Raw genomic sequence first — 25261 nt, 5'->3', positions numbered from 1 at the left:
GTATAGAATTATGTTGTCTGTACCCGTATATACATCTGGTGGTCTGCAGGTCCCTTACATGTTGTCTGAAAAGTACTTTCCTCTGCTGTTTTCAAACCTGGTATCCAATTATTTTTATTGCGTTGTGAGTAGTCAGTTCGTGTACCTCTTTTTCTGGACTGAATTTGGTCATTTTCCCCAAACTGAGCAGCTCTAGCCTGTTTCATGGCTGAAACCACTCTTAACTTCTATGACACGACAGTGGTTTCTGTTTTCTCTATTAGTTACTGTTGGATTTTCCATTCTGACCACAAGACTGTTACTTTCATAGATAATTGAGATAGCTTTCTACTAAAGTTGGGAGTCTAGAGCTATATTGTAATACTAGAATAATTTTTCCCTGTCTGCACAACTTCAGATCTGCACTGGACTTTGTCAGCAGCTGAGTTGTCACTGTTTGGTTTTTTGTTTTTAAGATGCACGTGCATCTCAGTGTTTGTGCGTTGGCTCCTTTGGAGAGCTTGGTTGCTCCGTGAGGTGTGACGAGCTTCTGTTAGGCCCGGGTTTGCTCCTGTGGACTATGTCACTTATGTCCATCAATTCCATCCTGCAGAAAAGGTTTTGCCAACTTGCTTTTTATGGATCTTGGGCTTCTTGGTTTTTGTAGTGGTTTTGGCTGAGCTGGAGTTAATTTTCTTCATCACAGATTGTATGGTGGTATGTTTTGGATTTGTGACCAAAAGAGTGTTGGTAACATGCTGATGTTTTCGCTGTTGCTAAATCCTGTCAAGGCCTTCTCCGTTCCATATGCTGCTCCACCAATGAGCGGGCTGGGGGTGGGCAGGAAGCTGGGAGGGGACACGGCTGGGACAGCTGACCCCAGCCAACCAAAGGGATGTCCCATACTGTATGACGTCGTGCTCAGCAGTAAAAGCTGGGGGAAAGGAGGGGGAAGAGGGGACATGCGGCGTGATGGGGTTTGTCTTCCCAAGTCACCGTGACGCGTGATGGAGCCCTGCTTCCCTGGGGATGGCTGAATACCCGGCCACCGATGGGAAGTGGTGAATGAATTCCTTATTTTGCTTGGCTCGCATGCGCAGCTTTCTCTTTACCTGATAAACTGTCTTTATCTCAACCCGTGAGCTTTCTCACTCTTACCTTTCCTGTTCTCTCCCCCAGCCCATTGCAGAGGAGTGAGCGAGCGGCTGTGTGGGGCTGAGCTGCCTACCGGGGCAGCTAAGTTAACCCACAGTATGCAGAGAATGCTACTGTCGAGGTTTTTCTAGCTCTTTGGCTTTTCTACCACGCTTTCCAGAGCTCTCCTCTCACCCTGATCGTTTGTTTATGAGTACCCTGTTGTTTACAGGAACACATCAGCAATGTTATATAGACCCCTCTTCCACCAGAGCCACAAATTTGCTGTCACTGAGCCTCTGGAGGTGAGGCTAGTGTCCATCTTTGTGGACAGGAGTGTTGAGGGTAAAGAGGAAATCTATGTTTGTACTCCTTAACATACATTCTCATTAGAGAGAAGGCTAGACCGAGCACTGACGGAAGGACAGCAGCGCAACGGGCAGCTCCAGGAGCATCTGTCTCAGCAGCTCTCTCAGTCCCTTTCCACTGCTGTGTGTAACCGTCTGGAGAGGACCATTCGCGAGGAGATGAAGAAGACTGTACCCCAGTGTGAGTGTTGCTGCCTAGGTTTTGGAGGTGATTCCCTACAGTTAGCCCGTAGGGTTTGAAAGCATGCTGTGTAAACGGGTTGGCACTGTATGAGGTAGGGGTTAGGTTACACGAAGACCAGTCATTGCACTTTAAAGTGTTTCAGGCCCCGCTGTAATCTGAGGAGTTGTGGTTTGGGAGGAGTGGCCCCGCTGTAATCTGAGGAGTTGTGGTTTGGGAGGAGTGTGAGGCTCCCGGTGGGGATGGCTTTCCAGAGAGGGTGGTCTGACCTTCCGTTATAATCTATGAAGCTTCTGGAGTATGTTTGGTGGAGAAAGGCAAAAGAGGCTAATGTGTTGGGGAATGTGGAGACTTGACTGGAGCAGACTTAAATTTGTCTTTGTCCTTCCTTGATGCGCTGGCACCATCCATGTAAAGAAGTGTTCAAAGAAATAGTGGTGGGAAAGCCTTCTGCAGCCACTGGTGTCCACCACTCTGTTTGAAGCAGGGCTACCCACTATTCTAGATCAGGTCAGCTGTGACTTTGTCGGGGCAAGTCTTGCAGACCTTCAAAGCTGGAGATTCTACAGCCTCTCTGGTGATTTCCAGAGCTGTACCACCTTCCTAGCAAAATGTTTCTCCTAATGTCCAACCTTAGCTTCCCAAGCCAGAGCTTGTGACCATTGCCCCTCACTGTGATGTATCCAAGGAGAGTTTTGACTTTTTGGGTTTTGAAGTGTAACTCTAGGCTTAAAGCTCCAACTTCGACACATTTTGTGTTGTGCCTAGGCATTTCCAAGAGCCTGGACCCTATTGCTGGCCAGCTGAGTAACACTATTGCCACCAAGATCACTGCTGTTGAGGGGACATTGAAGGAGAGTATCACCAAGCTAGTGAAATCAAAGGTAAGGAGAACCAGACTGTAGCTTTTCCTGGGGACACTGAGTTGTCACCTGCCTGGGTAGTGGCTCCTCATACCTCTTCCCCTCCCCTGTATCTCTGGGTAAGGTCAGTTTAGCTGCCGGTGGTCAACGCCCTTTCTTGGTCTCATCCACGGAGCGAGCTCATTGTCTGCTCCCCTGCCTGCTTTGCCTCATTAGCCCTTTCTTTCCTTTACCAGGCTGTTGATTTTCTGCTAGACTAGAGATTCTCGCTACAGCAGTGGTTTTTAGGGCCAACTCAGTCAGCCAAGTGGTGAAGGTTTGACTGGATCTTCTGCTCTCCACTCTGGTCTCCATTTTTACATTATTTAGGGAGCAGAAGCTTGTTATTTACCTTGCCAGGGAATCATGGATTGTGGCAGGGAAGCAGGGGAGGGGGAGAGGAGCCATGCCTGACCTCCCCTTGCTCTACAGCTGAACTGCAGGGAAATCATGGTCTTCTTGGGCAGCTCCTCACAAGTAGGTGCTCTGCCTGCTGTAGTCATGGTGCAGCCTGGTCAGTGGAAAGAGCTGAGGCAATACGCGCTTCTGATGCTGGGCTGACCTTAGCTGGTGTGGATGTGTTGCAGGGACCTACAGCGTTTGTTCACATTGTTGAGTCTGCAGCAGGCTGTTGTTAATTTTCTGGAATCCCTTCTGTGTGTGCTTGTAAGAACCTTACAGATACCGTTGTGAGGGCAACAGCTGATACCCTGCAGGGGCCGATCCAGTCAGCTTACCGGGAAGCTTTTCAGAGTGTTGTGTTGCCAGCCTTCGAGAAGAGCTGCCAGTCCATGTTCCAGCAAATCAATGACACCTTCAAGCAAGGCACACAGGAATGTGAGTAGGCTTTCTTTGAGTTTTCTCTGCCCAGCGTATTTGCATTAGTGGCTGACAGTTAGTAGGCCTTTTCTTATGTCTTTGCCTTTCAGAGTTTCACTGGTGATTGTTTAACCTCTTGGCCCATCCGCGTGCTCCACTTCACACTTGGGAAATAGAAGCAGAAGTGAGGAGGGTTTTGTGGGTGGTGCTGTACAAACAGAGCTTCACCTCTGGTCTCTGTAGCCCCTGCAGCGAAACACTTGGCCCCGTTCTGTGAATCTGTGACTTCATCTGTTGAATAGTAAAGCCTAGCTGTAGGATTACACCATCCTGACATCAGGAAGACAATGGATAGAGGGATAGCAGTTCTGCAGCTCAACCCTCAGCTCAGAGGGGTCATGGATTGGGGAGGTTTAGGGAAGGGTACGGGGATGATCAGAGGCTAAATAGTGACTGAAGAGTGTAGGCATGGTCAGGCTGGAAAAAAGAAAACTATACTCTGAAGTAAGGAAAATTGTACACTGGTGCATTGGAGAAGATCTGTCCTGTTTGCAGGCTTGGGATCCAGTTCCTTCGCCTTATGGGAGGCCAGGCAGGTCTTACTCTGCAGAGCTGGTTTCTGAGGGGGCCTGAGGTTAGCTAGTGCTAGCACAGCGACTTCTCTTGCCTGTAGATCTGCAGACTGTCTCCAGCTGCTGTTTTGCACCCTTCTTTTTCCTCAAGAGTCTACCACAAGTAAATGGAAATTATGTTTTTCTCCCTTTTGATCAGACCTGTTCATAAAATATTTTAAAATACATTTTTCTGGTCTCTGCAGACATGATATTTTTTGTCAGAAATGTTCCTCCTCTTTCTTCATTGGCATTGAACTCCGTCACTAATGCGGATCGCAGCTCGCACTGTGTATGACATACAATGCCCTCGCTCCCACCTTTAGCTTGCCGTGAACAAACAGTGCCTGTAAAGGTCTGTCGCGAGAGAACTCTTGGCTTTGTTGCTGTATTATGTCGTCCTGCATGGCGGGGAGGTGGGAAGCAGGGTTTTTAGGTTAGTGTAACGCAGCCCAAAACAAGGCTTGCGTGTTTGCCCCGCTCTCCCGCACTCTTACACTGGCTCAGTAACTGGTTCTGCTGGATCACATGTAGAGCCTGGCAGCCAGATTTCTGCCCTGACGATCCCCACCAGTACCGAAGGTGCAAAAGTCTTCCTCTCTGCTTGTTGCAGATATCCAGCAGCTGGAGACTCACTTGAAGAACAAGAAGGTACGAGAACAGGAGGCGCGGGACCCACTGCTGAATCAGCTTCGACAGCTCATCAGCACCTTCCAGAGCAGCACCGAGCAGCTGGCTTCCACTGTCGCAGCCAGCGTCCACGCCGAGGTGCAGCACCAGCTGCACATTATCGTGGGCAAGTAAGTTGGCAGCTGGGCTTGTGGAAAGAGATGTCAGTGAGGGGTATACACGTGTGTAACAAAAACCTCTCCCTCTGTAGCTGTGGAACGAGCCATTTGCCGCTGCTGGGCTGCTTGTTGGCTCTGTGCGCAGTATGGCAGAGCACGTGGGCTGGGGTAGCTGTTGCCCTGCAGAGCGTGAAAGGACCACCACAGAAGGTTGCCAACAACCAGCTGTATCGCTGCTGCGTGTGTGAGCTTGGGGCCTGCTTTTCACTGCGTCCCATGTGCGTGTTGGAGGACAGAAGGACCAAAGGCAGCCCAAAAGCGCGCTCAATTCTGACTAGCCTTCCTCTTCCAAAATGTTCTTCTAGTCTTTTGAGGGCTTTTGTTCTTAACTCTGTGTGCTCGAGCACAGCAATAGTTTCTGCAGGCTACTCTGTCCTCCCAGCTGCTCTGCAGCAATTTACGCGTGGCCGTCCTGGTTTCAAGGTGTGATCCTGGCGCTGCCTTCAGCACGCTCGTGCCATGAGGCTGGCGGCAGGTTGCTGGGCATCGAGCCTGGCTGGTGGTCACCCGCGGGGCAGAATGCCCCTGTCTATTTTAAGCCGCTGGAACGAATGTCAGAGTGTGTTGGGGTCTTCTTGCCAGGAAGGCTACCAGATTCCATTCTGGTCTTGTTGCGTGGGCTGTGCTTGCTCCCAGGGAAGTCCTGCCATCCCACCTGCGGTAGAGCTGGGTTGGTGCTTTGTGCCCTTTGTAAGAGGGGAGGATCCAGTGCTTGGGGGGGAAAGCGGAACCTGCACTGTGAACTGGTCTTCTGTGGAGAGGTCGGAGGCTCGGTGAAAGTGTGTTCTCGTTCTGAAGGTGTCATCTGCAGGCTAGGAACTGCGTCTGACAGATGTGATGTAGAAAGCTGGGCCTGTCTGGGGATGAACCTAGAGCCTTTCTTGGAAGCCAGAGACATTAAAGATTTAATGTGTAATGAGAGACTTAGTTCCCCAAAACATCACTTTCCCGCACAGAATCCCGGCATCTTCCGCATGCACCCTGGGACATTGTGTTGTTGGCCGCAGAGCTACCTTGTGCAGTGTGTTTCCGATGTTTCAGAGCACTTTGTGTTAACCCTTTGGGAGCCACGCTGCAATAAGCAAGCTAGCCTGGGCTTTCTTGCTGATGTAAGCTTTGTGCAGTGGAGTCCCTCCGCTCTTTGTTTTCAGAAATGCCTGTTTGGTTTGTTTTTTTAGCATGCAGGAGTCTATTTTGGCCCAGGTGCAGAGAGTCATTAAAGGAGAAGTGAGCCTGGCTATGAAGGAGCAGCAAGCAGCTGTCACCTCGAGCATCGTCCAGGCGATGCGCTCGGCAGCCGGGACTCCGATCCCCTCTACTCACTTGGATTTCCAGTCTCAGCAAACTCACATCCTTCAGCTGCTCCAGCAGGGACACCTCAACCAAGCTTTCCAGCAGGTACCTAGGCTTCCTGGCAGCGGGCATCACTGCTTGGTGGGGGGTGGAGGCGGGGGAAGAAGGGCTGCTTGACCTGGGGACGTAATCCCCCAACGACTCACACGGGAGCTGGCTGAAAAGACCTGTGGCAGCAGACCGCTCCAGGGGTGCAGTTGCACTATGATGTTGGTGCAAGTTCCATGATGTGATGGCAGTGAAGTTCCTTCTTCCCAGGCTGTGCCCTGTCAGGACAGTGTCAGCACTCCAGTAAACCAGAGAGTTTTTTGCCATTGGCGGTGGCACGTGGTGCGCCCCTGAAGAGCAACAGCTTCATAAGCCTCTCCAGGCAGATCTACCAGCTGGGTCCTGACCTTGGCGTTGTCTTTGAATATGTAGGCAGATCCATTTGAGCTGCTGCAGACAGACTCCGCTGGGAATAACAGCAGTGCCGTGCCAGTGGGCTGACAGGGGATGCAGACATGGCCCTGCTCCGTGCTGCTGACTGTAACCTGCTCCCCTCTGCCTGGTTGTGGTCTGTGCATCTTAAACCAACACGGGCATCCTCTGAGTGCAGACTGGGAGCCTAAGCATGGTCCTGCTTGCACGTACAGAAGGGTTTGCAGAGAATTCTGCTCCCCGAGGAGGCTGGCGAGCCGTTGAGCTGCCGCAAGACAGAGGGCTGGCTTGTGCTCTCTCCCTGTCCCTCACCTGCCTGTTGTTTCCTCTGCATTCCTAGCTGTGTCTTTCTTGCAGGCTCTAACAGCAGCTGATCTCAACCTGGTCCTGTATGTCTGTGAGACTGTGGATACTCAGCAAGTGTTCGGGCAGCATCCGTGCCCGCTGTCCCAGCCTGTGCTGCTGTCCCTCATTCAGCAGCTCTCCTCGGATCTGGGTACTCGTACAGAACTGAAGCTGAAGTGAGTATGAGCAGAGTGCCAGGTCTGAACCTGTGCAGACCTGTTCCTGGCTCTGGCTTTCAGTTCACTGCCTCGAAGTGGAAGGTGGTGCTTCGACGAAGGTTGGAGCTTCTGTAGCCTGTTACTGGCATGTGAGCAACCGGTGATGGCTTGAAAAAACACGCAGGCATTGCCACAGAAAGCTTTGCTGCCCGGAGGCAGTAGTAGAAGGGGCACCCAGCTGTAGCCGTTACCTCCTGGACTGTAGTCTGTAAATATTATGTGTGGTCTGTGCAGCAATCTCCTTTAACCGAGGAACAATTCCCCTGTGGAGGTAAAAGGAGGGATAGTGCCATGTTTCCTGGGTAGCTCAATGTCCAGAGCAGCTTTGGTGCCCTCAGTTCTTAACCCGTCGCTGGACTTTGTGCCGGCAGTTTCTTACCATAGCTGCCATCTCCCACTGAGCCTGTCTGGCAGCAGGAGCCGCTGTGATTGGTGTCAGGTTAGGTGTTCCGAGCTGAGGTCGCAGGATGGTGACTGGTGATACTTGCTGTGAATGTTTTCAGTCGGTGAGTCAAAACCCTGTTATCTGCTCTAAAAACCTAGCTTGTTGATATGCCTGCGGGTTTTAACCAGGGCTTGTATGCAAAATGACTTAGAGTTTTCAGCTCAAGTTAACGATAGGGGTAAAGCAAGCTAGAAAAACTGAAGGCCCTTAAGTTACAAATGAGCCCGTAATCAGAGTGAAAGTTGCTGCCGTTGAGTTCAGGCTGGTCTGGCAGCGAGAACCATTGGCAGTGACCACATTGCCTCGCTCCCCAGCTGCGGTTTGAAAGTTCACGGCTCGTCTGAACTTCGGAGCGACTTACTGGTGGAATTACTGCTCTTCCCCTCCTCCCCCCATCCTGGACAGATACAGTCATATTGGAAGGAGACCTTTAATGTGTACCTACATGAATTAAGCCTCACTGCTGAGGATTTTTACTGTCTAATGAGTGGCTAATTCTGCTCATGCTAAAAAGGCATCAAATAAAATACCTACGGTGCTGTGATGAGGTGTGGCCTGTGGCCTGGTGCCCCTCCAGCACGTCAGGGAGCTCCAGCTTGCTGTCACACCTGCTTGGTCCGGGCAGCTGGGTTGCGCTGCACGTACGGCAGGCTGGAGGCTGCAGGCTGCCCTTGTGTGTCCAAGGAGGGATAGGTGGGCTCGGCTGTGAGTCGGGAACGCTCATTTTCTGCCGGCTGAGCGTACTGCACTGAGTTTGGGTGGGTGGGAGAGCAGAATTGCGCATTGTCAGTGCTACAGTGAACTGAGTCGGACTGGGGTTGTGTGCTGAGCTTGGTTCTAACCATGGTCTCTCTCTTTCAGCTACTTGGAGGAAGCAGTGATGCACCTGGACCAGAGTGACCCCATCACCCGAGACCACATGGGGTCAGTCATGAACCAGGTGCGGCAGAAGCTCTTCCAGTTCCTCCAGGTGGAACCCCACAACACGCTGAGCAAGCCTGCCCGTCGCCTCATGATCATGCTCCAGGGCCTGGTCACCCCTGGCATGACCTAGGAGGACCCGGCTCCCTTGGGGGCTGCTCCGTGGAAGCCCACCCAGCAGATCCGGTAGTTACTAACCACGTATGGCTTGTGTTAAGAGCTCTCGCCGGGAAACCTATCGACGTGCGTGTGATGTCTCTAAGGCAAACGCCATCTGTGTATAGTCCCAAATAGTCACTGAACGCTCACTTGGCTTATTTTTTTCCCAAATAGCCTCTTTTTGAGAGAGTTAAGTCTCCTCTTCACCTGCCCGTCTGTCCCTGAGGCCTGGCCCCCAGTCCCAGTTGCTTTCAGCAGATGTGGGGGAATTTCTCACCCTGCTGCCGTGAGCGGAGGAGAAGGGAAGCCCACCCTGAGCCCCAAGCCAGGGGCCAGAAAGTAGCCCCCGTATCTTGGGTCCTCCTCGCTGGTGGGGCGAGTGGCCGGGAGGATGGTGGCTGGGGGGCTTCCTTCAGGGCTGGGGGGTGCGCGGCCCCTCCTGCGCCGGGTGGGCAGGGGGCTGTGAGGACGGCCGGGCAGCGCCCATCGCTTCTCGGAGCATGTCCGTGGTTCAGCCGTTAGTTCTGGTTTTACACTGCAGTTTTTCTTTCTATCTAAATTTTGAATTTTTTTTGTTGTGGGTTTTTTTTTTTGTTTTTTTTTTTTTTTTTGGAATAACATTAAGAACGATTCAATAAACAACTTTTGGACAAAAAAAAAAAAAAGCACCGGGGGGCCCTGCTTTTCTTGCTGTGCCGCGGAGGGAGCGCTGCGGGGCCTTTGGACCCGGCCCTTTGGACGCGGCGTTGCGGGAGGGGGCCCCAAATCCCCCCCTTTTCGCAGCAAAAACACCGCCCGGGGGCGGGGCCCGGAGGCGGGGCGAGGGCGGGGGGAGGCCCGGCTGGGCGGGCCCGGGGGCGGGGCGAGGCCCCGGGGGCGGTGGCGGCCGTGGGGCGCGGAGCAGACGGCGGAGCCGCGCCATGGGCTGCGGGTGCTGGCGGGTGCTGGGCGTCGTGGGCCCGCTGCTGCTGCAGCTCGGTGAGTGCCGCCGGGACCCGGGCACCGCTCCCTGCTCTCGGGGCTGGGGGGGGGCGGGAGCAGGACCCCCGTCCCGAGCTCGCCGCCCGCGCCCTCGGGGAGCCCGGTTGGCCCGAGGCGCGGCGATCCGTCCCTCCGAGGGGAAGCGGCTTCGCGGCGGGGTCCCCGCACTCAGGCGGGGACAGTCCCCGAGGTGCCCCGGGTGCCGCCGATCCCTCTGCTGCTGGCTCTCCCTGCCTGCCCTCTTCTCCCCGGGGCCCGGAGGTCACCCTGCCCAACGGGCGACCGGCGGATCCCGCACCTCGCCGGCACCGACGTGCCCCCTCCACGCTCTCCCGCTCCCGGAGGACACCGTCCGGCTCCGGGCATGGCGTTACCCAACAGCATCTCTGCCCCAAAGAGTGATGCTGGAGCCTGGGGGCTCCCCTGCTCCGGGACCCCCGAGCCTGGGCGGTTTTGGGGCTAGGGGGAGGGGTGGGGGTGGTATTTCAGGCCCTTCCCCAGACGTGGGACGGCTGCGTCGGCGCTCGCTTGGACGCCAGCGATGGTCTGTGGCACCCTGGGAAACTCCCTGGCTGCCGCTCCCTTCGGACTCGCTCCCCGCCAGAGCCGGCGGCAGATGTTTCCCGCGTGGTTTCGCGATGGGGCGGCGGAGGTGATTTGGCCCCCTTGTTTCTTCTTCCTGCCCTGCCCAGCCTCGTGCAGAGGGAGCTGGGCGAAGGAGAGGGCTCTTGCCGGGCGCTGGAGGAAGCCCGGGAGGCCAAATGCCAGCCCGTGGCAGGGTCCAGCCGGCCGAGGGAAGGCGTCTGCTGCCCCAGCCAGCCGACGCGTCCCGGGGCTGCTGGGAGACGGGCTTTGAGCCTGGCTGGGTCGAAAGAGGAGCAGCGGATCTGCTTTCTCTGCCGATACCTGCGGTGTTCACGACCCATGTGGCTGGCATCGACCCGAGACGTCCCTCGGTGATGTGCTCGGGGGGGGGGGGGTGTTTCTCGCTGCCAGCACCCGCCATGCTCCGGGGCGGGCTGAGGTTTCCGGCTTGCCCCAGTGCCAGCCTCGGCCGCGGCCGCTCTGCTCAGGTCCTTGTTCCAGGGGCACGGGCGTGGAATGCCAGCGGCACAGCACGCGGCTCCCCGGAGACGTCCTGGCTGCCTTGCCAGCTGCCAGGCAGCTTCTGGGGGCTCCTTCCCACAGGGGACCCCTCTGGGACCCGTCCTCGCCCTTTTTTAGCATCCTCAGCTTCGAGAGCTCCCGGGCACACATGCACGGCATTTCCGAAAGTCCCATGCCTCCCGTGAACCATGCGGGACCGCCGGGGCAGAGCCGGGCCGACCGCACGGCGTTTCCCCATCACCCAGCCACACGCCGGCTCTGCTGGGCTTCCCCCGGCTGTGGGGGGCACTCGCGGGCGTCCCCAGCTCGCCCCGTCTCCCGCCGTCCCGTGTCTGGCCCCGGGGTTCAGCCGGTCCTGGTGGTTCATCCCTTGAGGAGCAGAGCAGGGGACTGGGGTGAAGCAGCCGGAGTTGCACTTGTGCCGCTTCCTTTTGTGCTTTTCCTTCCTCTTCCCCCTTTTCCTTTTCCTTTTCCTTTTCCTTTTCCTTTTCCTTTTCCTTTTCCTTTTCCTTTTCCTTTTCCTTTTCCTTTTCCTCTCCCTTCCCCTCTCCCTCCTGCTTTTGCTTTTCCTCCCCCTTACTCCTCCCCTTCCCCTTCTCCTTCTTTTTCCTTCCTCTTTTCCTTCCCCTTTCCCTTTCCCTTCCCCCTTCCCCTTTCCCCCTTCCCCTTTCCCCCTTCCCCTTTCCCCCTTCCCCTTTTCCCCTTCCCCCTTTCCACTTTCCCTTCCCTTCCCTTCCCTTCCTCTCCCTTCCCTTCCCCTTCCCCTTTCCCTTCCCCTTTCCCTTCCCCTTCCCCTTCCCCTTCCTCTTCCCCTTCCCCTTCCCCTTCCCCTTCCCCTTCCCTTTCCCCTTCCCCGTTCCCTTTTCCTTTTCCTTCCCCTTCCCCCTTCCCCCTTTCCCCTTCCCCTTTCCCCTTTCCCCTTTCCCCTTTCCCCTTTCCTTTCCCTTTTCCTTTCCCTTCCCCCCCGTCCCCCTCCCCCTCTCCCTTCCCCTTCCCCTTCTTTTTCCCTACCCTTCCCCTTCCCCTTCCCCTTCCCCTTCCCCTTCGCCCTCCATTCTACCCCTTTCCCCTTCCCCCATTCCCCGTCCCCCCGCTGCAGCAGGAGCAGGGACTCCGGCTCGCCAAGCCTTCGCTATTGTTCAGGAATTGTTTTTCCCGTTGCGGTCACAAATGAATCCGTGCTGTCAGGGGCCGAGGGCCGGCACAGACGGCTCCGGGGAGAGCCCGGCAGGCCCGAGGGGAAGCGGCCGGTGCGCTGCTCTTCCCCTGCAGCCAACGCCAGCATCGCTTGCGGGGCCACCGCACCGTGCCGCGTCCCCAGCCAGGCGCGCGGGTCCCCTCGGAGCCCAGTGCCACCCCTAAGCCGGACAGGTGGTGGCCCTTGGGATGGGTCCGCGGGGGCTCAGCTCCATCTCTCACCTGCAGCCGCCAGCCAGGAGCCCGGCAGCATGGCGGGGAGGTGTGACACCATCTACAAGGGCTTCGCTGGCTGCCTCATCACCCTCGGGGACAGCATGGCCCAGAGCGCCCGGCGGCAGCGGCAGGAGGGCGGCGAGGAAGCGCGGGAGCTGGACACCGTCTGCGCGTGAGCGTCCCCGTCCCCGTGGGAGCTGCCGGGGCGGCGGGGCGACCCGCCACCCGTGATCCCCCCCATCTCCCGCCCATCTCCCCAGGTCCTGGGACGCCTTCCACGCCTGCGCCAGCGACGTGCTGTCGAGCTGCCCAGAGGAAGCGGCCGCCATCTGGGAGTCGCTGCGCCGGGAGTCCCGCAAGATCCAGTTCCAGGGGAACCTGCAGGAGCTGTGCAGCACCCGGGGACGCCCAGCCAGCGCCCGCGGCTCGCCGCCCGCAGAGACCAACCAGGCCACGCTGAGGGGCTCAGCCGCGGCCCCGCCGCCCCGGCTGCTGGCACTGCTGGCCCTGCCGCTGCTGCTGCCCCGGCTCTAGCCCTGCCCTGCCCGGCCAATGCCGCGGGTCGGTGCCCCGGCACTGGCTGGGCTCCGGCACCCGCAATCCCCACCAAGCCCACCCCACCCCGGGCATCCCTCGCAGGGCGCGGTCCCCTCCTGGAGCCCTTCAGATGGATTTATATTTATATTAAAAGACGCTTTTACATTTCTCTTGTCTCTCTGGCGTGGGATGCCCCTCGCGCCCTTCCCAAGCTCCAGGTTTGCTCCAGCGACTGGAGGGGAAACGCTCCCCGCACCAGCCCCGGGGAGGGTGACCGGGGGGCTCTGTGGCCACGCCAGGCAGCCCACGGGACCTCGACGGCCCCAGGGATGGCTGGACCGGGGATTCCCACTGCCCAGCAGTGCTTTGCAGGGCGAGACATAAAGGCTATTCCCTGCAGAGATGGGTCAAGTGGTTCCGTTACGTTAAGGGGCCTCTTAGGAGAACACCGAGAGCTTGTCCTCTGACCGGCAACTCCACTGGCATCAGACAGATTTCTGAAAGAAACCCCATTTTCCGTCCCTTTTATTTTGGTCTTGCTACATTGGGTGCTCTGAATGGGCATCAGGGAAGCTGGGGTTTGCGGGAAGGACAGGAGGTGTTCTTAGCCGAGCTGGCGCAGGAGGAGAAAACCAGGGAACTGAAGCTCGTGTGCAGGTCCCGAGTGGGACGCGCTGGAGTTAGAGCAGGCGGCAGAGCTGAGCTTGGTCGTGTCGGTCGGTGGAAGATGCTGTTTGCCTCATCTCTGTCGCTGTTAACGCTGCAAACCTCAGGTTTTCTTTTCCTGGCCCACTAAAACCCCCGATGGTAAACCATTTCCCCTGGACGCCAGCTGGCGAGGCAGTCAGCAGCCGTCTCCCCCCGGCCCGCCGCCGAAAGGGACCCGACAGTCGCAAACAGGCAGCCCTGTCCTCCGCCAGACCTGTGGTCCCGAGGCCCGTCAGCGTTGCATCCCTATGTCGTGTATCATCACGCGTCACCATGGTTCTTCACCCCGTACGGTGAAGGCGACAGCAGCGTGACTGCCAAACCCCTCCGGGCGACGGGACCACCGCCCACGATGGGAGAAGCAGCCACGTGCCGTCAGCAGCGAGCTGCTGCAGTTGCTTTGATTCCCGAGGTGACCTCAGGGCTGTCCCAAAAACATCCCCGCTTGGCCCGGCGTGGCGTTGGCACCTTTGACATGTGAGTGAGAAGCTTAATTACCCCTGTCCTCGTCCAGCTGGGGACAATTAGTGCTCGTTTCGTTGCAAAACCTCTTCCTGCAAGGTCGGGGCACTCGGTCCCCGACCTCTGGGATGTCACCAGGGCTGCTGCGGTCGCTGCCAGTGTCCGGGGCTGGGCAGCGCTGCCCGCATTGCTGCGCCGCGCTGCGTCCCAGGGAGCCAAGTGGCCGCTGCCGACCCCGCAGCTTTACGGGGTTCCCCCCCCAGCTTATTTCATGTTATTTATTTCATTAACCAGCCTGGAGCTGGGCTGCAGGGGGACGCAAAGCATCATGTGGGGGTCAGTGGGGATGTGCTGCCAGCAGCCTCTGCCAGGGCCGGTGCTGAGCCCGGGGCTGGCTGCCCCACGGCACACGGGGCCAAACGCCATCGCGGCTCTCCTCGGGCGGCAGCTGCCGCTCCCCGTGTTTAACGCCGGCGCCGGGGGATAATCCACCGATTCTTTCCTTTCCAGTTCCTGGCAATCATGTGTTTAAGGGTGAATTAGTGCCGGATCCCTGCAGGGTGGCTAAGAGGATAAACGCTGGACCGGCGCCGGGTGCGCACCGCGTCACGCCCAGCACCCCACCGTGCCGGTGCCGGGTGGGCTCGGTGCCACAGGCGTTGTGCCCTGTCGTCCGGGGAGCCGGGGGGCCACCGGAGCGGTGCTCGCCGTGATGGGGACACTGGCATGCCCCAAACCGCGCCGCCTCGCCCCAAACACGCCGGGTGTTCGAAAGATGCGTGCCGCACGTGTCCCCTGCCCTGGAAGATGCCACCGCACGCGTCCCCGCCCTCAGCTCCGCGACCACACGTGTCCTGCGGCTGGGAGCCATCACCATGCGTGGCACTGGCCGGCGGCTCCGGGGAGAAGGGGCTGGGGTTTGGGGACATCGGGCTGGGACGCGGCTGCGGGTCCCTGCTGTCTGGTGACAGCCAGCGGTGCGAAGGCCCGTGGCACGGCACTGCCCCGAGCACACCGTCGCCGTGTCCCCCTCCGAGGAGACGCCTGCAAAGCCGGGAGTGGCAGCGTGATGGCGAGGACGGGCGCGCCGACCCCGGGGAAGATCTCCAGCTGCTCCGAAACAGGGATGAGCAGCCGGTGTCCGTCCTCCCGCCGGGTTCGAGCGGTTGGGACGGTCCCGTGGCCGTGTCCCGCTGCAGGAAGGGGCGATGTCCTCGTTCCCAGTCCCGACACCGATGGCTGGCTCCCCACATGCCAGCCGGCATCTCACGACAACGGCCCCGGCTGACACCCGTGGTTGTCGGATGGGGGACGGGGACCGGTGACCCCTGGCGCTGGGCTCTTCCGAGCACCCGCCGTGCCGTGAAAACCCATCGCCGCGGTTACGAAACTCCGGCGACCTACTTTACACTCCCCGCTTTTGTTCTTAATTCCCAGATATGGCCGCTCTCCAGTTTTTGCCCATCAAGGCAAATTAATTGGAGTAGATCCTAATTTGCTCTCTGCTGTTCTTTGGGCAGAAGATTAAACGCTCCGCAGACATTATCCCCCTCTCCCTTCTCCAAGAGACAAACCTGAATTATTAAAAAACAAAAAGAAAAGGGGATAAAGGAAGGCCGAGTGAGGCTGAGTGGATGCTTGAATTCACTTTTTGCCATGGCGGAAGGGGCCGGGGAGCCCCCCGCATCCCCGGCAGCTGGAACCAGATGGTGACACCATTCCGGGCAGCTGCGTGAGCAGGATGGCACACGTGGCACGGCCATGCGGCCTCCACTGCGCGAGGGATGAATGCTCCCTGCCTCCACTCACGGAAATTCCTCCCGGTGAAGGGGAACGGCTATGGGGACGTGCTCGGGTTTCTCCAGCAGGACGGCTCCTTGCCCTCCCGCGGTGGCCAGTGCCGCCGTCCCGCGCGGGTGTCCTCGCGGAAGAACCATGCCTTGCCGGGCAGAGCTGCCCCCAGCGTCACCGCACCCCAGCGCGCCACACCACAGGGGCCGTCGCAGCCGTGCACGGCCGGAGGACACTGCATCGCAGGGCTGGCCGCCGTCTGAGCTCGCGTGGGGATCTCTGCCGAGCCAAATGTCCAGCTTTCCGTAAGGCAACGCCGAAAGGCGGGCTCAGCCCCCGCGGGTCGGACGCAGCGGATGAGCTGAGCCGGAGTCACCTCTGCCTGTGCTCAGCCCCCAGCCTGGCACCCTGTCCGTGCCCGGCTTTGGGGCTTTTTTTTATTTTCTCTCCCCAGAGGCATATGGAAAGTTGGATTTCTTTTTTAAGCAGCTTTAATTGAACATCCCCCCTCTCCGACCTCTGCTCAGCCTTGCCGGGACAACCTTGAGTTCTGTCCCAGCGTGGTCGCTGATGCGCGGGCTCACGGCTGCGTGGGGTTGGGATGGGGCTCGGGGCAAATCCCGCTTTCCCACTTCACTGCGCTCGCGTTCAGCGGCAGACGAGGGACACCACTGTGCCCTGTGACCTTCCCGACCTTCCCGTTGCCAGGCATAGCATCGCCCCGGGCTCCCCGCATCGCCCCGGGCTCCCCGCATTGCCCCGTGCCCTGGGTGTGCAGCAATGCCCCAGGCAGCGTGGAGGTCCCGGGGGATGCCGGGGGTGGTGCTGGCCGTCCCCATCACTCCCTAGGAAATGGCAGCTCGTTGTGAGAGTCTGGATTCAGATGGCAGCGCTGCGGGTTGGATGCAAAGGGAGCTCTGGAGGCTTCTTGTCCGAGCTCCAGCCCCCAGCAGGGTTTGCCCTGGAGCTGGAGGCTGCTCAGGTCCATTTCTGGGGAGCTGTGTGTCCCCGGCGAGGGAGGACTTGCCACCTCTCTGAGGACCCGACATCGCCCCAGCCTGCCTTCAGCAGCTTCTGCAGGAGAAACTGTGAGGAAGCCGCTGGTGGGAGATGCACAGCCCTAAGGGGAACCCGTCCTTGCAGAGGGATGGTGGCTCCTGGGAGGGAGCAGCCGGGCTGCGGGGCCACCCTCAAAGACATGGAGGGGTTGGAGTGTGTCCAGAGCAGGGCAACGGGGGTCGGGAGGTGTCTGGAGCACAAGTTTGGTGAGGAGCGGCTGAGGGCTGTTCAGTCTGGAGAAGAGGAAGCTGAGGGGGGACCTCATCGCTCTCTTATGGCTCCCTGAGAGGAGGCTGTAGTGAGGCGGGGGTTGGTCTGTTCTCCCAAGTAACCAGCGATAGGACGAGGGCAAATGGTCTCAAGTTGCATCAGGGGAGGTTTAGATTGGAGGTTAGGAAGAATTTCTTTACTGGAAGAGTGGTTGGGTGTTGGCCCAGGCTGCCCAGGGCAGTGAGGGAGTCCCCATCCCTGGAAGGGTTCAGAAAACGTGTGGATGTGGCACTTTGGGACCTGGTTTAGCAGGTGTGGTGGGGTTGGGGTGACGGCTGGGCTTGGTGATCTTGGAGGTCTTTTCCAGCCTTAATGATTCCATGATTCAATGGGAGCAGGCTGCGGGGCTGGGGGTCGGAGCTGGCAGGGGGCTTCCGCAGGGGCGAGAGGTGAGGCTCCCCCCTTCAGAGAGCAACGCTTCGGCAGGGAGGAGGCAGAACCAGGTGAAAGTTGGTCAAGAAAGAAGGCGACCACGGCCCACTGAGAGCGGGGCGAAGGGTTCCAAGCCTCCTGGGCGCGTCGCAGCCTGCAGCCGCCAACGCCAGCGGCAAGATCCTTCCCCTGGCCGCGAAAAACTTCTCACAGTGAGCCGCGGCTCCGTCCCGCCCCGTCCCTGGGCAGCGTGCCGGCTTGACGCGGCCGCCCGCTGTGACGTTCCCTTGGCTCTCCAGGGGGTCCCCAAGCGCTCCTGCGGCGTGAAGAGCACAAGAAAGAGCCGCTCCGATTGAAGTTCGCCGAAGTCCATGGTTCTGGCCCGAGAGCTGGACGCGCGTCGGCTCTTTGGTGTTCTCCTGCTGGCAATTAGCGACGGGCCCACGGCTGCTTCATTTGATGGGCTCGTGAGCTGGCCAGGAAACCAAGCCGTGAGGAAGCGGGTAATGGAGGGTCCCCGAGGGAAACCCACCCATCATCCGGAGCAGCCAGGCTGACGAGGAGAGGTGCACGCTCGTTAATTGGCTGGTCGGAGAGCCCAAGAGCCCAGGAGCATTAAAACAAAAGCAGCTGGTTTTGAAAGCACGGCATGAGTGTGAAAACGGCCCCTCTCCACCCAAACCCCGGGCTCTGTGGGGCTGGGGGGGTTCCCAGGGCTCTGTGGGGGTCCTGGGCTCCGTGGGGCTGGGGGATCCCAGAGCCCTGGAGGGGTCCTGAGCTCTGTGGGACTGGGGAGGTACCAGGACGCCGGGGGTATCCTGGGGCGCTAGGGGGCTGGGGGTGTCCCAGAGCACTGAGGGGTCCCGGGGCGATGGGGGGGTCCTGGGGTACTGGGGTCTCCCGAGATCTGTGGGGCTTGGGGGGTCCCAGAGCGCTGGGGGCGTCCCGGGTCGCTGGGGTCTCCCGGGGCTTTGTGGGGCTGGGGGGGTCCCGGGGCGCTGGGGCGGGCCCGGGCCCGGGCGGACCCCGGAGGGCGGGGCGGGTCGCTGGGGCGGGAGTTGCCGGCGGCCCCGACAGGGGGCGGTAGAGCGCTGGAAGGAAGAACCCCGCCCCCTCTCCGCCCCGCCCGGCCGCTGGCCCGCCCTCCGCCTCCGCCTCCAATCGCAGGGCGCGTTGTACCTGCCTCCTCGGCGCCGGCGGATGACGTCAGGAGGCGGTGCCGAGCCGTGGGCCGGAACGGCCGAGGTGAGTGCGGGACCCGCCGCCGCCCGGGGCTGCCTGCTCCGCTCCGTCAGGCCGGGCCAGGCCGGGCCGGACAGTCCCCGGCTGCGGCCCCCCTTCGGTACGCGGGTACGGGCGGGCCGGGGAGGGAGCACCGACCGCCTCCCGGAGCGTCCCCTCAGCGGTGCTTCCCAGGCCTGAAGCCGAGCCGGCGGGACGAGCTACCGGTACCGGCCCTGCCCCGGGTCCCCTCGCTAGAAAGGACGGCGGGGGGGCGGGCAGTGCTGTTGGAGCTGAGTTGTGACAAACAAATCCGAGTACTGGGCAGCGCGGTTGGTCCCACCGGGTCTGGACTGGCTCTGGCAGAGGGACCGGCAGTGCCCGGCCCCGGGTTTCCCTGCAGAAGCCCACCGGAGGCTCGCGCGGCCGGCCCGGTGACTGGCAGTGCTGGGTGGTAAGGGACACGTTTGAGGTTTATTGGTAAAACTAAAGGTAAAGGTTCTTTTTTCCCTCCTTATGTTGGCGTTGGTGGGGTTTGAAGGTCCAGCGGAGGGCTACGAGGATGAGGAGGGGCCTGGAGCATCTCTCCTACAAGGAAAGGCTGAGGGAGCTGGGCTTGTTCAGCCTGGAGAAGAGAAGGCTGAGAGGGGACCTTAGAAATGCTTATAAATATCTGCAGGGTGGGTGTCAGGAGGACGGGGCCAGACTCTTTCCAGTGGTGCCCAGCGACAGGACAAGGGGCCATGGGCACAAACTGAAGCAGAGGAAGTTCCAGCTGAACACGAGGAAGAACTTCTTCCCTCTGAGGGTGATGGAGCCCTGGCCCAGGCTGCCCAGGGAGGTTGTGGAGTCTCCTTCTCTGGAGATATTCCAGACCCACCTGGACGCGGTGCTGTGCAGCCTGCTCTGGGTGACCCTGCTTCGGCAGGGGGTTGGACTGGGTGACCCACAGAGGTCCCTTCCAGCCCCTACCATGCTGGGATTCTGCATGTGAGTGTTTCTTATGCAGTTCGGAGCTGCTATCACTGAATTTCCTTACTGGCATCTCGTAGAAAAGCGAGATTAAATAGCTTCAGGTCGTGAGGTGTTTATTTGGTGGTGGAAGGCCTGCTAGGCCTTGGGTGGGTCAGCCAGGTGCTGCCGCCCCATCTCCATGGGGACACCCTGGGCCAGAAACCATTCAGGCCCTGATATTTCCAGAGAGCTGGAGGCGGCTTTGGAATCGGCGCGAGCTGCAGTGTGACTGCGCTGAGCCGTTGGACGCAGCGTGCTGTTCACTGACAGAGAGCGGCGGGTAGGCACGGACGCGTGAATGCCGTGTTCTTTCTCGCTGCCTGTGACTGCAGCACAGACCTGCCGCCCACTCCCCGGCGGTTCGGTGCCTGCCTGGTCTGTGGTCCCCTGCTCAGAGGGGGCTGGTAGTGCCTCGTTTCTTGGACGCCTTTGTTCCTTCTCCCAGACTCTTGGTGGTTGTTGCACAGGACCATTTCCACCTGCACAGATGTGGAGTTAAGCAGTTTATTGCTGGCTGTAGTGTGCGGCTCTGTGGTTCTGTAGGGTTCACTGAGACCTTTATGTGAACAAGGAATGGCCGCTGACATACTGCTGGTTATTGCCTGATCTCAGTTAATGTTGTTAGTGGGCTTATGTTTCAACATTTTCGATGTTTTCAAGCTCCGTGTTTGGTCCTTTTCATTGGTTTCGTTTACATGTTTTACACAAGTCCTTCTCTGTGTGGAATTACTCTGTTTGCAGATGCTCTCATTCCCTTTCTCTGTTAAGATGATATGCTTTAAGGTGCAATAACACTGGGAAAAACTCTCTGTGGGGGTGTTATTCAGGACCAGCTATAGTATTATTTTGTTTTTTGTCTTGGTACTTTAATCTGAATGAACACTCAGTTATGGGACAGCCCTCGGTGAAAGTCAGTGAAGTTGTTGATTTCTTCTGCTTGCACCTGAGCGTAGCCATGTTTGCACATGGTTGGTGTGCTTCGCTTTGCGGTTCTGCCAAGGGGTCTTCCATGAGAAGTTACTTTAATGTCTGATTTTAAAATGGAATCTTACCTAAAGCCTTGTTTTCTTTCCAGATTGGATGTAGAGTCTAAACTGCTGCTGGGTGTCCCTCGAAAACACCTCTTGTTTCTCTGCATAATTCTTCCGATGGAAGACCAGCCAGCGTTCCCTTTCTGCTCTTTGTGCTGGATAGTTGCGTGGAGAGGTGGTGAATGAGCGAAGATACGCTCGTGGATGGTAAGGTGTATGGTTACATTTCAAGGCTAATGCTTTTTCTGTAGCCTTCTGTGAAGGCCCAGGTGCTGTAGTGATGGGCTCTGAGCCAAAGAGTAGAAATCTAAAACTGCTCAGCTAGCTGCCAGAACGCGTACAGGCAGTTTCACCATCCCCTAGCCAGTGGTGTTGCTTTAATCAGTGCCTAAAGCCTGACTTGGTTCTGTTGGAATATCGGGTGGTGAGCGGCAGCTCCTGATCTGGAACAGCTGGTAGAAATTCCACTTCCTACATCCAGCTCTGTGTGGGAAAACAGAAGTGCTGCTTGGTACCTGAAGAAGTAACATAAAGCAAAACTGAGTCGGGGTGTTAAAAGGTGTCAAAGCCCCCCTTGATTTCTAAGCGTGCGGAGGATGAGGGACTTGCTAGCCAGACGCTGCGCTGGTTAAGTAAGGCCTCCCTTTTTGCAGGGGATGCAGTGAGTTAACTGGTAAAATGCATCTTCAAACCAGCATGCCTCTGTCTCCATCTTCCCTGCCTCCTGTGCACTTTCATTCATCCCCAGGAGTGGTGAGAGGTTTAAGACACTGTTACAACTTCAACATAAAGGAAGTATTAAGAAAATTTGCTGAATGAACAATTTGCTGGGATACTTTGTGGAGTTTTCTGGAGCCGTCAGCACAAGAAGGACATGGAGCTGTTGGAGCGGGGCCAGAGGAGGCCCCAGCAATGATCTGAGGGCTGGAACCCCTCTGCTGTGAGGAAAGGCTGGGAGAGCTGGGGTTGTTCAGCCTGGAGAAGAGAAGGCTGTGGGGAGACCTTAGAGCAGCTGCCAGTGCCTGAAGGGACCTGCAAGAGAGCTGGAGAGGGGCTGTGACAAGGGCATGGAGTGATAGGACAAGGGGTGATGGCTTCAAGCTGAAAGAGGGCAGATTTAGATTAGAGATAAGGGAGAAATTCTTCACTCTGCGGATTGTGAGGCCCTGGCCCAGGCTGCCCAGAGAAGCTGTGGCTGCCCCCTCCCTGGCAGTGTTCAAGGCCAGGTTGGATGAGGCTTTGAGCACCCTGGGCTGGTGGAAGGGGTCCCTGCCCATGGCAGGGGGTGGAACAAGATGATCTTTAAGGTCCCTTCCAACCTGAACCATTCTGTGATTCTAGTGAGAAATTTCAAAATGATAAGATTTGGAGTGGCTGCTGTCTTAGAAAGTTGAGCAGATTAAACAAAATTATGGAAAATAGTCACCTCTTTCCTTAATTTGATTTTTATTAAGCAATTGGGACTGGACAAGAAGACCTCCAGAGGTCTCTTCCACCCTCACCTGTGACTCTGATTCAGTGCTCAGCAGGGAACATCTGGCTGGTTAGTAAAAAGAAGTGCTGTGTAATTTCCGCGGACATCTTTTCTGACCATGGCTGTTTTTTTGTTACAGGCACGGTCTTCACTAGCTTGTGATGAAAGCAGAAGGCACTGTGCAAAACCCAGGTTCTTAGTCTGAGATAGCATGGCTCTATTGCAAAGTTTCAAATGAGGGCAAAAAAAAAAAAGGCTACCTTGATTCCTATTTGTCTGTTTCTTCTCCTTCTTTTCCTAAGGTTCAGATGCAGGAATTGCCCCGGATGTGGTTGCTGCTGGTGCTGCCCTGGGAAAATGCCTTGACAGGGAATTAAGACCAGTCCGTGATGGGCTGTGGGACAAGCAAAGTCCTTCCCGAGCCCCCCAAAGATGTGCAGCTGGACCTGGTTAAAAAAGTCGAACCTTACACAGGCCATAATGACGTGTACAAGCATTTCATCAGAGATGACTGTGGGGCTGTCATCAAAGCCGGCTCTCCCTCTCCTCTGCGTCACGCCAACCCCTGTCCTGGGACCCACCTGCCTGCCCACGTGGACCAGCCTGAACCCCGCAAGAACAAAGTGGCTAAATACCGCGCCAAGTTTGACCCCAGAGTGACAGCCAAATATGACATTAAAGCTCTGATCGGGAGAGGGAGTTTCAGCCGCGTTGTACGGGTGGAGCACAAGGCCACCAAGCAGCCCTACGCGATCAAGATGATAGAGACCAAATACCGGGAGGGGAGGGAAGTGTGCGAGTCGGAGCTTAGCGTGCTACGGCGGGTTCGGCACACCAATATCATCCAGCTCATTGAGGTGTTTGAGACCCAGGACCGTGTGTACATGGTGATGGAGCTGGCGACTGGGGGAGAACTGTTCGATCGAATCATCGCCAAGGGTTCCTTCACCGAGAGAGACGCGACACGTGTGCTGCAGATGGTGTTGGACGGGGTGAAGTACTTGCACACGCTGGGTATCACGCACCGGGACCTAAAACCTGAGAATCTGCTGTACTACCACCCAGGAACAGATTCCAAAATCATGATTACGGACTTCGGGCTGGCGAGTGCTCGGAAGAAGGGCGATGACTGCCTGATGAAAACCACGTGTGGGACCCCGGAGTACATTGCTCCCGAGGTGCTGGTCAGGAAGCCGTACACGAACTCTGTGGACATGTGGGCACTGGGCGTCATCTCCTACATTCTCCTGAGTGGCACCATGCCCTTCGAAGATGACAACCGCACCCGCTTGTATCGGCAGATCCTGAAAGGAAAATACAGTTACTCAGGCGAGGTGAGTGTGGCGGGAGTGATGGGGAGGGGAAGTCAAGGAAGAAGCTCTCCCTAGGTGGGTTTTTGTGATGGCCAGAAGCTGGCTGTCGTGTGCAGGGTGGTAACGTTACCAGGGTTTAAAAAAAAAATAAAATCTGTGATTCTGGCTTTTAAAATCCTTTCCTGTTTGCTTTTAAAACTGCTTCCATATCAGCACAGTGAGCTCTTTTAAGAGGGGTGTGCAAAGAAAGAGGAGGTCTCTTCCTGTAGAACAGAGCTGGGATGCTTGTGGATTGCTACCTGGGGAGACCTCAGCCGTGGTCAGCTGCTGTTTGGCACTTCACCATTGGAACTCGTGCCAGGGCGAGTGCTTGCTGTGTAGTGTGGACATAGCTAGTCTGATTTCTGATACAAATCCAAGTGTGGTCAGAAAAATACCTTTGCTGAAAGGCAAGGTTGTGGCAGACAAAGGGGCGCTTGCTGCTTAGATCTGGAGATGGGAGCACTTCTGAAACCGATCTGCGTTGTCTCCTGAGCTTAGTTCGTGCCAAAATTGAGGAATCAAGGATAGGGTTTTTTTAGATAGCGATGGAAAGAGGAACCTTGGGGGATAGGTTTCAGGCAGACGATGGGTGTCCCTGCCCTCCCAGAGTCCCATTGCTCTGCAGAACGGCCGGCTGCCAGGCTGGCACAGCTCTTGCTGACTTGCTTCTGGTCGGGGTGGGAGAGCTCGATTACCAGGCGGCTCCTCTGCCAGCACAGCTGCCAGGGGCAGACGTAACCTCACTAAGAATCACGCCTGTACAGATGGGGCTATCCAAATTCGCAAGTGGCGTTTCTGCCTATATCCCTCACTGGCAATACTGAAAAATGAAGCTTTTCTAACTTCCTTTTTAATAAGAGAGTGTTTAGCTTCCTGAATGCCATGGTTTTGTGAGATGAAGCCCACTGGGAAAGTGTTACTGAGTGGCTAAGCTTCCGATTCTAAAATAACAGTAAAATAACTGTCAAAAAAACAGAGAAAGTTAATGATTGTTCTCGTGTTTTTAGGTATGACAGGTACGCTGGCGTTTTGGTGATGGGTGGAAGGAGTCTAACGTTTTTAAACATACTAAGCTGCTTTAGGATTTTTGTTTAAAAAAAATAAATCTCTCTCCGGATGTGTTTCAGAGGTGTCAGTAAGTCTTTCATACTTTAAAGCTGTCAGGGCAGCTTGTGTTAATAAACAGAATATCCAGGTTAAATGAAACGGAAGAATATTGGCATTTGCATAAGAGGCCACTGAGGAGAGCCCAGATTTGACGGGTGTGTGGATCTTGTTAGATCTTCCCATGAGCGCTCCTCAGAAGGTCCCTGGTATGCAGAGGAGGCACAAAAGGGAGGAGTCCTAAACTCTCAAATCGGGCGCTTTCTGGACCGGGTGTGTTACTGCCTTCAGAAACCGCAGTACTGGCTGTGTTGCTTGCTGAAAGGATTCTATCGACGGCTTCCTTGGACTCCGAGCTGCAGCTGACTTCGGCAGCCTTTGCTGCTTCTGTTAATTTGCTGCATTAATACGATGTGTTAACCAGTTGCAACTGGGTTATCCTCGTGCAGGAGATCAGTTACCAGCCGTGTGTGACGTCTGCAGGGGAAGGCAATGTCCTTGTTACCTGGCTTACCTTATAGCCAGAACCAGCGGAGATGCTGGAGTAGTTTCCTCATGTGAAGCCGGTTTACTCTGACGTTTGTTGCCTGGCAGAAGTCACTCCAAGTGCATGCAGCTCCTCGTAGTTTCCCATTCAAGCAGTGGGGTGGGTGCCAGCT

General features: G+C 57.2%; 3 protein-coding genes across 5 annotated transcripts in view; all 3 read left to right on the top strand.

Moving 5' to 3' along the window:
* Positions 1-9325, top strand: part of EDC4 (enhancer of mRNA decapping 4) — a 37026-nt gene extending 27701 nt beyond the window's left edge. The window contains exons 23-29 of the mRNA XM_075433756.1: positions 1507-1662; positions 2431-2546; positions 3236-3401; positions 4608-4794; positions 6021-6240; positions 6973-7136; positions 8485-9325. Coding sequence (XP_075289871.1) covers positions 1507-1662; positions 2431-2546; positions 3236-3401; positions 4608-4794; positions 6021-6240; positions 6973-7136; positions 8485-8677 — 1202 coding nt within the window. The 3' untranslated portion in view covers positions 8678-9325. The remainder of the gene's footprint in view (positions 1-1506; positions 1663-2430; positions 2547-3235; positions 3402-4607; positions 4795-6020; positions 6241-6972; positions 7137-8484) is intronic.
* A 264-nt stretch (positions 9326-9589) lies between these two features.
* NRN1L (neuritin 1 like) lies at positions 9590-12910 on the top strand. The gene is made up of 3 exons (XM_075433896.1): positions 9590-9681; positions 12217-12376; positions 12465-12910. The coding sequence occupies exons 1-3, from the start codon at positions 9624-9626 to the stop codon at positions 12736-12738; spliced, it is 492 nt and encodes a 163-aa protein (XP_075290011.1). The 5' UTR covers positions 9590-9623; the 3' UTR covers positions 12739-12910.
* A 5690-nt stretch (positions 12911-18600) lies between these two features.
* The window catches only part of PSKH1 (protein serine kinase H1), a 37305-nt gene continuing 30644 nt past the window's right edge, over positions 18601-25261 (top strand). Inside the window, exons 1-3 of one of the 3 annotated variants that reach the window (XM_075434258.1) lie at positions 18601-18648; positions 20714-20876; positions 22446-23477. In XM_075434258.1, coding sequence (XP_075290373.1) covers positions 22533-23477 — 945 coding nt within the window. In that variant the 5' untranslated portion in view covers positions 18601-18648; positions 20714-20876; positions 22446-22532. The other 2 variants (XM_075434259.1, XM_075434260.1) reach the window with 2 other exon arrangements.

Source organism: Opisthocomus hoazin, chromosome 12 (assembly GCF_030867145.1).
Source record: "Opisthocomus hoazin isolate bOpiHoa1 chromosome 12, bOpiHoa1.hap1, whole genome shotgun sequence".
In the NCBI taxonomy this organism is placed as follows: domain Eukaryota; kingdom Metazoa; phylum Chordata; class Aves; order Opisthocomiformes; family Opisthocomidae; genus Opisthocomus; species Opisthocomus hoazin.
This window is presented reverse-complemented; position numbering and strand designations above follow the sequence as displayed.